The sequence below is a fragment of the Nannobrachium achirus genome (assembly GCF_963921795.1).
Source record: "Nannobrachium achirus genome assembly, chromosome: 7".
Classification (NCBI taxonomy): domain Eukaryota; kingdom Metazoa; phylum Chordata; class Actinopteri; order Myctophiformes; family Myctophidae; genus Nannobrachium; species Nannobrachium achirus.
The window spans coordinates 38889247-38902853 of NC_137816.1; the positions used below are offsets into that span (position 1 = coordinate 38889247).

Below are 13607 nucleotides of genomic sequence, written 5' to 3' on the forward strand. Positions count from 1 at the left end.
TTCACCAGCGTTAGTTTTACTGATGTTAGGGTTAGGGCTCGAACACACTGTACGATTGTGCGTGGTCGGCGAGTCATCAGATCATTAGAGTATTTCACACTGCACGTTTTCGCTGACAAGATTGATCACCGACAGGGGGTTACACACTGCCAGATATTTCACCAGGATGCATGCCCGATACATAGCCAATATTACAATATTCCATTTGCTTTATTCTAATTGTGCACGGGAGCGGGCGCTAATGATTTTCCTCTCTCGCTGCGCACGCACGCACGCACGCACGCACGCACGCACGCACGCACGCACGCACGCACGCACGCACGCACGCACGCACGCACGCACGCACGCACGCACGCACGCACGCACGCACGCACGCACGCACGCACGCACGCACGCACGCACGCACGCACGCACGCACGCACACACACACACACACACACACACACACACACACACACACACACACACACACACACACACACACACACACACACACACACACACACACACACACACACACACACACACACACACACACACACACACACACACACACACACACACACACACACACACACACACACACACACACACACACAGTGCACTCTGCACCTGTTCAATGTTTTCATAATCGTGCAAAAAGTCGGGCAGTGTGTTCGAGCCCTTAGGGTTACGGTTAGGTTTAGGTGGTCAGTGAAAATCATGAATGGAATTTGAATGGTCATCATGTAGTAATATTACTTGATTGTTTGAATACTTACTTTGACAGGTTTGTTAACAGTACATGTAGTACAGTCAAAGCTTATGCAAAAGGATAACACATTGTGGTTCATTGTTCTCAATTAATCTGTAATACATACTCATCAGTAATAATACATACAACCAGAACATATTGGCGTTGTCGGGTGAAAACCGTATATGTGCAAAACCGTTACATTCCCGGAAAATGGAAAAAAGAACCTGAGTTACAATAGAGCCAATGTAGTTATTAAAAGGCCTTGTTAATACTTTTCATTATAGACACAGGTACCACCATACAGTAGGTACAGGGGAGGATAATCAATGACACTCTGGCATAAGCTTTTTATATCAAATATACAGTACCTTAATCCTGCAGGTACAAATAGGTTTTGTTTATATGTTTTTGTCTTGAATTCTTTGTTTTCCAAAGTGCATGTGTATTTGCCAAAGTTCCCTTTTCTAAAGAGCCTGACCAACACACAACACATTTTGAAAAATAATTTTGCTTAATAATTATTTATAATTATAAATTGACTGAATGAAGTAAAAGTAAAAGTTTAAGAGAAATAGAAAGAAAAGACCCTACAAGCTGTACAAGATGTGCAGCACCGTCAACCAAGTATAAATTAGACATGATACTGAATGGAGGTGAGAGTCACGTGCTGGAACACTGAGGTACTGTCGCACCTAGAATGGCACTGATTTGAGCTGGCATGCTGCAGGATTAGTGAGGGGCTGCAAAGTCATTGTGCCTGTTATGTATGTGGAGTTGGAAGCAAGGACACACTGTACCAGGGTTGACGTGTCTGCTTATTATGAGTGCCTTTGGGCTTGTTTTCCTGTCAAGTTGCTTGTAAATATTGGTACTGTAGTTTTGGGCTTGTTTCTAAAGCAGATCGAGGTCTTCAACAGGGGGTCTGGGACCCCTAGGGGGTCCTCAGAGTTACTACATGGGGTCCTCCAAATCTTTGTGTGATAGAAACGTTTTTCTCCTTTTTTTATATTAACCACTTGAACCCTAGTGTCTTTATTCTGAGACCTTTAGCCAAAAATAGCAGATCTACAAGCTTACAACGCCTCGCGCTGCGCCCAAAATTAAATATATGGGACAAATATATGGGGCATGCATTCCCAACTTGCATTGTTCCCCAGTAGGCTGGTGCATAACAGAATTGTGAAAAATGTTGATCTACAAGCTCACAACGCAACGCAATACAACGTGTTATGAGCTTGTAGATACCGGTAGACTATTTTCACTACTACAGTAAGTATCATACAACCAAGTATACAGATCTTAAGTGGTTAAAGAGAACATGATCCGGGACTAATCGAATAATAATTGAATAATAATAATAATGTATTCGAATAATAAATTAAACAATCAGAAATTGAAAAACTGAACAGAATCTATTATCTGCAATGTAGCCTATGACACATTCCTGCAATTGCTGGTCTGACACACATGCCTGACTGCACTGCAGGCCACATTACCCTATCAGTCAGTCAGCATGGAGACATGAGTCGGCTGGCTAAGTGATGGAAGCATTTATTCACAGCTGGCAATAAATGATGACTAACACAACCAGACGCCATGGTTGACACAAGCCCACAGTCCCACACATCCCACAGGCTTCAGAATGGAGTAGTGGATATTGTTAATGATTACTTCAGATGACATGACATTTGCTTAATGAACCTTATTTTACATTTTAACGAGGAGGAAGAAGAAACAGGATGTGATGCTGTGTACATTTAGGACAAAATGTAAACTCCAAACAGAATTTGATGTGTGGTGATGGAGTAGCTATTTATGACATTCCATGCGCATGCATAAAATGAATGGCAAATCGAGTGGCAAAGTGAGTTTAACGCTGTTTAATGTTGTATGATGCAATCAGACAGGACTTTTCTGTTTGGAGGTATGGGCTGTCAAGGCCAGAAAGTAGTTTTTTGCCACTCGGTAGGCATTCCCGCAACTTTCGGAACTCCATATATAGGCATAAAAGGAAGTGGGACACAGACAGATACAGCGGGTACAACTGGTATAGCATAACTGGGTGGGGCATACATTTCCACCTTGCATGGTTGCCGAGTAGGCCTCGTATGTCTAGCATTATACGTAAGTATGTAAACAGGTCGGTATCAGCCCAGAACGTGGGAGTATCCCAACGTATCCTCATTACAATGCTCTAGACTCCCTGGGAGATGGAGCTCCACACCTTTCATCAGCTCCCAGCACTTACCGCACGGCTTGCGGTACCCAGGCTGTGCTACTCATTACGCTGAGTTGGCGGTGCCCGGGATTGAACACATGACCTTGTGGTCCAAAAGCAAAATCTCTACCAGCTGAGCTACCTCAACAGAAGCATTATAAACTCTGACAAGAAAAAAAAAAAAAAAACATAAACTAAAACAGCACTGTGAGCTTAAAGGAGCAACACCATGCTTTTAAAAATATATATTTTATATAAATATTGGTCCATAATACGGTTTTATACAGGTTTTAGCCTAAACAACCACTTGGATATTGAAATTTCATGTTCTGTCTGTCTCTAATTCCAAGCTGTTTTAGATGCAAACAAATAACAAATGCATCCGGTGTTAATAATGAACATGATGTATCAGGACAACAACAGATGCATCTCGTATCAAGTACGTAGACACCATAATGGACTATTTATAATCATAACACTGTCTCAATTGATTTGTTCAGATTCAAACCCATATTAGACAATGACTCACATATCTCCAGGTATATCCCATACAGTAAGTCACATATCATCACACTGGGTCATGGACTTCAATAAACGCACTGCCAGTGCCTAGTAATATCCCAGAATAATCGGAGATATGTAAACATCCCTGGGGGACATGAATGAACCTAGAGAACAGACAAATTAATGTTTAGCCTACCTCTAGAGCAGTGGCTCTCAATGTGAGGTGTGGGGACCTCCAGGGGTCCAATGGGGGGGTTTCCTGGGGGTCCCCAGCAAAATGACTTTACATAACATTACCAATCATTTCTCCCCACTACCAACAGTTCTCAGCAGCAGTGTGATGGTGTTTACCTGCAGAAACACACTGCGCTCTTTTTTAGGTGTTTTTCACTGTTTGTTTTGGTAGAGTGTTGCCCAAAAGCATCTGTCTACCAGGTAGAGATGTTTTTTGGGCAAACCACCAAACACAACCACCACACTACTCCAGTAGCAGACGACTGGCTGCTGAAACAAATGGACCCATTAGGGTCCATTTGGTTATAATTGTACAATCTGAGTTATAATTGATAAATGAACACTTGAGATTTTTTTGTAGAGAACTAATTTACATTATTACAGATTCAACATTCTTTCGTCCATCAAAGAGATTGGTAAATTATCATATAAATGACACAAGAAGGACATAATGTAATGACATTTTTGAGTGTGTGAATACTGACACTTTGACAGTTCCTTTTCACATCATGCCAGCTGAATTACTGTGTGATTTAACTATGAAAAAGCTATGATGAAATAATTATTCAAAATGATGTAGAAAATAACAAGTGTGGGTAGAATATTTAATGCAATAGATGAAAGGCCCCTTCAACCAAGCGATGGAACCATTAAAACCAACAGTGACATATTGTGTGTGTGTGTGTGTGTGTGTGTGTGTGTGTGTGTGTGTGTGTGTGTGTGTGTGTGTGTGTGTGTGTGTGTGTGTGTGCGCGCGCGTGCGTGCGTGTGTGTGTGTGTCTGAGTGAAGCTGCATTATCTCTCACACACAAATATAATAATCACACAATAATTTCAATAATAAATACAATAATGCATGGTTATTGTCTCCGCCAGGCCGAAATGCATGGCCGAGACCATGTTTTGCACCCTGTCCGTCTGTCCGCGTGTCCGTCCTTCCGTCTGTGGACAGCTAATCTCTTGCACCGTTGCCATGATGGCAGCTAAACTGTGCACACACACTCCCTGGATGCCAGAGCAGAACCTCCAAATTGTTCACATGGGCCTGTTGTAGCGCCACCATGAGGCGGATTTGTGCAAAACACATTTTTGGACAGTACTCCTACAGATTTTGTCCAGAAATCACGCAAATCGGTACACAGTATCTCTAGTCATTAAACGAAACAGGTCTTTCATATTTTTCATATTCCACCCTGATTGGCTAAGATTGGCTTCCAAAGTTTGCAAGTGTGCTCCCTTTTGAACAAAATGCCTCAAATCATGAACACAGAGAGTGCGATTTTCATGAAACTTTGCACACATTCCCACTAGGCAGAGGACGAAATGCAACTTGAAAATGTTCAAATCAGCCTATGGCACTAGAGTCACTGCTCACTTCACACGGGTGTAAAGTTTGTGTAAATATCAAGCGCTGATGGTGGGGGCGATGGTGGGGGCACGGGGGGCTGCAAGGGATAGGAGCGCTTGTTTTCGCTCTTTCTATCTCCTGGTTCATTCCCACAGCAGCACAGTCCATGCATGCATCTGGTCAATGCACAGCAGACTGAGCAGAGCCCACTATACATGACATCTCCATCAGCCATCCACCCCCAGCCCACTGCCACGCACGCACGCACGCACGCACGCACGCACGCACGCACGCACACACACACACACACACACACACTTCTAGACAAAGAGAGAGAGCTCCTCCCAGTATTCCGCCTAACCACCATCATCACCCCCAACACAATTCTTTTTGGCACTGCCTTCCACGGACTACTCACTACCACACACGCATATGCCCACGCTCGCACACGCACACACACGCGCACACACACACACACACACACACACACACACACACACACACACACACACACACACACACAAGACTTGACAGAATATGCTGTCATAAGTGTCACTTGAAATGCAGCAGGGGGCGAACTGCTGCACAACAGCAGATAAAATAAGAGTATAAGCTGTCTTTCAAACAAAATATTGAAAACTCTTCCACACAACCAGAGGAGCTGGAACGAATACTGCTCTCAAATCATTTAGTCTCTAGTCCTAGAGCCTTAAGAGATTAAGAACAGTATGTTGTTAGTTAGCTCAGTTCAAACTTACCTTGAGACTTGTCTTATAAGACTTAGAAGCAGGCAAATAATGCAATGCTTTACTTGTAGTTTGCAGATTTACTGATCCAAAAAACTTGAACATATACTGTAGACAGACAGTACAAACACAATCAGCTCTGCCACTTTCACCCAGGTGCATACCATTCCCCAATCAACCTGTCCTTCATAAGCCCTAAAGAGGCATACCCTTGGTGCCCACGAACAATAATAATCCAATAAAGCACCAAAACCAAATAGCCTAATACAAAATAATAATGAAACAAACAAACAAAACAGCGAAATGGCATCTACACAGTATTTGTAGATGTAGACTGACCTAGAGTCTCTAGGTCCTGTGTCTAATTAACAGCCAATTCTGGAGGAGAGGAGAAAATCAATTCTCTCAGGTTTCAGTTTAAGAGAAATAATGTACAGTATGCCGTACTCATTCAGTCATTTTCGCCTCAGCAAAAATACAGAGCGACAGAGACGGATAGAGAGAGAGAGAGCGAGAGAGAGAGAGAGAGAGAGCCTCGGTGTGTTTGTGCGTGCATGCGTGCGTGCGTGCGTCTGCATTTTGCTTGGATGCATTGCTTTGCCACTTTGCTTGGATCGGTGCCGACGTTTAATTCATGGAGATGGAAGGTGGAGGATGATTTGTACCGCATGTCAGTGGCTGACAGCCTCAGTGGCCCTCTGGCACCCAGAGCCACCAACCCTCATTTATTTACTGAGCCCTGGCCAGCGGCATGACTCACACCCAGCTCCCAGCCCCAGGGGCGTCGCACCAAATTCTGGGCCCTGGGTACAAGGATTCACTGCAGGGCCCCCATGAATGTTCTTCATAAGGGAGCAGGGGGTTTAACCCATTTAAGACTGGGAACGCATTATTACGCATTATTTTGTGCTTTAACTATTGAAAAATAGCAGATCTACAAGCTCACATCGCGGCACCGAGTGCCGTGCTGCGAGCTGCTAGATCTGCTATTTTAGGAAAATCATGAAAATTTGTCTTTGAATATTTCAAATCCTTCTATGTTTTTTTGAAAAACCTATGTCAGTAGTGCTCGAACTTTATCATGTGAAGGAACCCCAAAATGATATGTATTTGGCCACGGCCCAGAAGCAAAATTTGAGTTACAAATATTCGCTTAAAAAAATACATATATTAACTCATTAAAAGCCTCAGACATTAACGGATTATAATATCCAGAGTGCCTCCCACCCCCCCCCCCATTCACGGCCGTTCTCTTATTTTGTCTTATTTTGAAGGCCACCGGAAGTACTTCCGGTCTGACGTCATCGGATCCTTCGACTGAACCGATCATTGTTTATGTGGAGCCATGCTGGATCGGCTCGTAGCGTTTATACATGTGTTTTATAAGCGAGCATCTGCCTCCATCTTCGCTTCTAAAGTGTAGTTTTGAGATAATGGACATTAAAGATGAGGCGGCCCGTCCACCTCAATGTTATGGGATGACTATTGTGTGCTCGTGGAGCCGTGATGATGACAAATCAGCGCGGATTTCGTCTCCGGAGCGTCGGCCATTGTACTAGGTATTTTTACTCGCCGTTACAGTAATATATTACTTTTCCCGCGACATCGCGTGGATGGCACTATAGATACTCTATTACTTTTCCCGCGACATCGCGGGGTTGGCTTTTAATGAGTTAAAAGATTTGCACACATTTACACGACAAGCTTGTATGTGCTTTGCATTTCAATAGCTAACCACCTTGGGCCCTAGTAACTCAGTCCCACTTTTCCCCCCCTTCCCCTTGTGACGCCCCTGTCCCAGCCCACAGAGCCTCGCAGCCAAACACATACTGTTTTTCCTGCCTTCATGTGGATATGCTCCTGTGTGCTGACTTTACTTTCCCTGAGGACCTGCCATATGGATTTCTTTGTCCCTGTGAAGTGTTGTGTGTGTTCTTTGCACCTTATGTCTAATCATGCACATACTGTACCTGCTGCAATGTGGACCTACCAATGTTAAGGTGGTTGCACACTGCACTGGGTAAATTTTTTTCTATAGATTGCTCATGCCATGGAGACTTAAGTTCAATAAGATTTTTCGTATTCGTCGCATTCTTTAGACGAAATAATTATTTGAGTAAATGTACCCCCATTGATTCCGGATGGGGACCCAAATGCATTTGGAGATCACAACTAGAAAAAGTGCTCCTCGGAGCACAGGTCTCTGCCAGGTCAGGGAGGTTATTGTGGGTGAGCAATGTTCGGAAGTCGGCAATAAGGATGGAATACATACTACTACATCACATATACTATACAGATCATGTGTACCGATTCGCGTGAAATTCGGATACAATCTGAATGAGCAATATAATTTTACTTTTGGATTTACATTATTCGGCCTCCTGGTGGCGCTATAAAAGGCAGATGTAAAAGAAATGCAGGCCTCTAGGGAGTGCGCATACAACGGACGGACAGTGTGCAAAACATAGTCTTCACCATCCTGTCGGCCTGGCAGAGACAATAAAGTAGATCAGTGGTTCTCAACCTGTGGTACATTTACCACCGGTGGTACTTGAGCCCCCCTCTGGTGGTACTCAGAGGAGTCTCCCAAAATAAAATAAAAAATCACACCCGTGTGAAGTGGAGCTGTGTGTGTGTGTGTGTGTGTGTGTGTGTGTGTGTGTGTGTGTGTGTGTGTGTGTGTGTGTGTGTGTGTGTGTGTGTGTGTGTGGATCATGTGTACCGATTTTTGTGACATTTGAAGAAAATATGTAGGAAAAGGAGCAAAAAGTGTGTTTTGGAGAAAATTCAAGATGGCGGAAAATCTATCATGGCGCAAATGGGCGTGGCCTATATGGGGAGATGCGTCATGACCCAAGGAATCCAGGGAAAAAATATTTTTGATTTTCCGACCTACGGTTCAAGAGTTACAGGCCAAAACGTAAAGTGGGGTGTTATGGCGCCACCATGCGGCCAAATGACACAATTATTTTTTATTTAATCCTTGAAATCATTATGAACCTCCTCTCCAAGTCTTGAAACTCTAGCCCCTATGGTTTGCGAGAGACAAATAATTGAATGTGAGTTTTTGCGATTCCCATTATAAGTCAATGGGGAAAATTAATTCACTAATAAATTAATATCAATTAAACTATAGAACCTTTCTCTTAGAAAAGTAATAGCCCACGATTCCCGAGTAAGCCGGTCGATTTGACATATGGCGCGAGTGTGTGGTGGCAAAACTGTGGGACTAGTGGCGTGCCGAAGTTTAGGAAGTTCAGGCTACATACAGACACACAGACAGACAGACAGACACACAGACAGACAGACAGACCCACACGGCCACGTATAGGGAGCCTGTGCTTCACACAGCTCCAAAAAAGACATATGGGGAGTGAAATATTTATATTATACTACAGGTAGTTCTTCTGGCATAGCAATTGGTTTTAAAAAGGCCAGCTGGTTATCAAATGATTGGCTTAGGAATGCAACAACAACAAAAAAAAATAGCCATGAATTCAAGGAATAAATTGGCCTCCTGTGTTGACTGTGGATGGGGTAGGTCTACACACCTGTATTTTAATATCAGTTATTATGGTGGTACTTGGAGAGACATATTTTTTGAGGTGGTACTTGGTGTTAAAAGGTTGAGAACCGCTGAAGTAGATTATTGAGGTACAACCGTCCCTGCAGGCTAGCTGCCAGCCCTAAGGCCTGGCTCACAATGCATTGCATTGCGACACGTTGTGAGCTTGTAGATTGGTTATTGTCAAATAGCTGATGTACTGTTTATAAAGGTTAGTGGTTAAACTACTACACCTTACGTGTAGAGCTAAATCAACACTGAAGGTTTTGCTGTGCGAGTGTGAATCAGTGTCATTGTGTCCCTCAGTCTTTTCTATATCTCCTACATCATTTTATCCAGTGTTGTTTTTTCCCACCTCCCCCTGTGAAGCAGACCGTGCGTGGAGTGTTATAATCAATTCAGCAGACTCGTCTTTTGTCACCACAGCATGCAATGGCAGCACGCTCGCCAAGCTGAGGAATTACTGCCGAGGTGTGGAATACATGCCCATCGGTCAGCGTACAGTACATGTCTGTTTGGCATGTGTGAACATCAAAGCTGGGAGCTATGTTTGTTTAGGCCGGTGGTTTCTCAAACGTTTTTTAATGTCTGGCCAAAACCGGCTAACTCCAAAATGTTGTTAACTAACGTTTTCAAATAAATGTAGTGGAGTAAAAATTACCTCTGAGATGAAGTAGAGTAGAAGTATAAAGTAGTAAAGACAAGAGTGTACATACTCAAGTAAAGTAAAACAACAGAGTACTTTTTCCAACACCGCACAACTGTTAACTTGAGTTCCATCGTGCTCGTTGGTATGGATGAGACGATTTGAAAATATCATATCACGGCTATTGTGACAAAAGAAATCGCGATTTACGATATTATCGCGATAATCAAAATCCATTATCCTGGGGCGGGACACTTGCCAAAGAATAGCAGATAGTAGATCGGCTATTGTAGATCGGCTATTTTTTCACATTTGATAGAGAGACAAAAAGACTGTATCAAGTACGTATATTATAAGTACCTTTTACCAATCACAGAGGGTTTAAGTGGTACCGGATATGCAGCTCGGCAAACTAAACGTGAATTGATCCCAGTGCATGATGGAGGACGATATCACGATAAATGAAATCTCCACAATACGATTATTGCGAGTGTTTTTTATCACGATAATATCGATTATTGTCCCATCCCTACTCGTTGGTGTGTGGACTGTCGTTGTGCATGATGTGTGGGAGACATAAAGAGCAGGGGTCTTCAAGGTTTTCAGGCCAAGGACCCCTTAGTTGAGAGAGAGATGGAGCAGGGACCCCCCACAACCTCTTCATACTGTAGATTCCATATAGTTTCATTGTTTGACAGCACAATCATCAGTGTATTTTGGATTCATGTCCATTTGTATTTTTACTTGAACTGTCAATACTTAATAAACTTGACCTTTATCTCAGTACTTAGTTTGCTCTTTTTCCCCTCTACACCAAACCTCCTTGCCAAAAATAGCCGATCTACAAGCTCACAATGCCTTGCAGCGCAAGACGTTGTGAGCTTGTAGCTCTGCTATTTTTGGCTAAAGTTCTCAGAATATATTATGGACGCTAGGGTTCAAGTGGTTAATATAAAAAAGGAGAAAAAGGTTTCTATCACTCAAAGATTTGGAGGACCCCCTGTAGTAACTCTGAGGACCCCCTAGGGGTCCCGGACCCCCTGATATAGAGGCCAGGGAGGTCTGAGATGTGACTGCTCCCGCTTGGAAGGAAACAAACATTATGCCTTCTGTCCCAGGGAAGAGACCAGAAGCACCACCACCTCGCTCATCAAAGAGAGCTCTATATAATATTCAAACAGCCATCACGTTGTACTATAAACAGCCACAGAGACACACACACGCACGCGTGCACACACACACACACACACACACACACACACACACACACACACACACACACACACACACACACACACACACACACACACACTCACATGAGTATAGGCGGGCAGGAGGAGGAGAAGCTGTTTACGCTCTAGCTAGTTTAGCTTGGCAGGAATGTTGGCATACAGTTAGGGTTGAAATATCAGTTACAAATCTCTGCTTTTTAGATTGTACTGTATCTGACATCCTCCGGATTATTTTATACACACACACAAGTTTGTATTTATACTTTACAACTTTTTAGTTGGCTGACTTTGTGAATGCCATTTCTACAACTGTTTGTCAACATTAAACCTACATCCCTAAAGCTGAAAATAGCAGATATACTGTACAAGGCGATGCAACCCATTTTGAGCTTAAAGGAGCTATAGTCAACTTTTTCTTGGAAAAACGGATGCTAAAATAAAAATAATGTTTCGAAAATATTATAAAAAAAAAGAAAACAGCTTCATATGTGTTTCTTTTACCACAAAAAGCGTAAAATAATGATAAAATAATTATTTTGGCCGTCTCACTCCCCCCCCCCATGTGACGCCCCTGATGGATGGTTTCCTTGTAGTGAGCTGGGCATATTTCATATTTCATATGAATCTCTATCTGGTAAGTGTATCTACATTTTAAATTAGCCTTAGTCGTAGCTCAAAAATATGCATTGAACGTTTAGCTAGAAACCAACCAACCACACACACACACACACACACACACACACACACACATGCACACTCTCTGTGCGCACACATACACGCGCGCGCCTGCACACACACACACACACACACACACACACACACACACACACACACACACACACACACACACACACACACACACACACACACACACACACACACACACACACACACACACACACACACACACACACACACCCTTTGTGTCAGAGACCTCCCATCACCCTGCTCTCTGCCCTAGTGCCTCTATATAATTAATGAAGCAGCCTTGCTCTCTGTGCACTGGCTGGGTCTCTGGCAAGATGCATTCATCAATATTTACCACTAACATGAGATGTTCAAGTCAAGGAGAGAACCAAACATTGTCCACACATCAGATAGAAGCTTTATCTGGTGTAGTCAATCAACGTGCAGCAAACAATAAAATTGTGAAACCCCACACAAGCCAACTAAAGTAGCCTACAACATGGGTCTTCAACGTTTTCAGGCCAAGGACCCCTTAGTTGAGAGAGAGATGAAGCAGGGACCTCCACAATGTTGTTTCATTGTTTGACAGCACAAATACATCAGTGTATTTTGGATTCATGTCAATTTGTGTTTTCAGATATTTAACCACTTGAACCGTCAATACTTCCCCCTATACACTAAACCTCTTTTGATTTGGAGGACCCCCTGTAGTAACTCTGAGGATCCCCTAGGGATCCCGGGCCCCCTATTGAAGACCCCTGGCCTACAACATGCTCTCCCTTAAATGGTCATTTAAATATACAGAATCTGAAAACGCACTGAGAGCAAGTAGGCTTTTAGGCCTGTTCTACACCTGACATTTCCTTTCCTCTGGGCTCAGGTATGAACATGTGCCTGGCAGGTTAGGCTACCTACTACAACAGAGCGCTGGTTCTCAAACATTTTCATGCCAAGGACCCAAAGAAATTGACATCTGAAATGAGGTATGTCAAGGTATCTCCAACAGATTTGTGTTTTTTCAAATGTTTTGTGTTGTGAGCTTGCCTTGTAGATAGATGTTCAAATAAATGAGGTGAAGGGTTAGGTCAGTCAAACTGATTTTGATGCTAGGCTACAACAAATTGTACAGGAACCCCCCCACTGGCCCAGGACCCCTGAGGTCCCCAGACCCCACTTTGAGAACCACCGCAATAGGCTAAAATCCTTAATGTGAGTGGAGTGTAGCCTGCAATGGGGGTCTACATTTACCTTTATAAGTCTGTAACTCTGACATTATACAAAAGGAACCAAATGGACCTCGATGTAGGCCTAAAAGTTTGTGAACCACTGCAGTAGCCTACAGTAGGCTTACGAATGTTTAACTCTGAGGGAAGGTGTATTGGTCAGAGTTAAATTAAATATTAACACAAGTGCAGATCAGTGTACACACACATACACATAACATCATCATAGCTACTCACCGAGAATCCTGCCCAGAAGGGGCACGAGTGGCGGACCCTGGGCGACGTGGTGAGAGCCAGCGCCGCGAAGCTGACGGCCAGGATGAGACTCCCCAGGACCATCTGAGACACCCCGAGGGCCAGCATCACCCGCGTCCTGGTCCGGAACTCCCGCAGTCTGGACAGGCTGCGGGACAGCGACGCGGGGCTCAGGGACCCCCCGGTACCGGTGCCTCCTCCACCACCGCTGCT

General features: G+C 43.6%; 1 protein-coding gene across 1 annotated transcript in view; it reads right to left on the minus strand.

Moving 5' to 3' along the window:
• The window catches only part of fam189a1 (family with sequence similarity 189 member A1), a gene marked incomplete at its 3' end in the record, with an annotated part of 166674 nt that extends 153157 nt beyond the window's left edge, over positions 1-13517 (minus strand). The window contains exon 1 of the mRNA XM_080730836.1: positions 13377-13517. Coding sequence (XP_080586962.1) covers positions 13377-13502 — 126 coding nt within the window. The 5' untranslated portion in view covers positions 13503-13517. The remainder of the gene's footprint in view (positions 1-13376) is intronic.
• Positions 13518-13607: the final 90 nt, after the last annotated feature.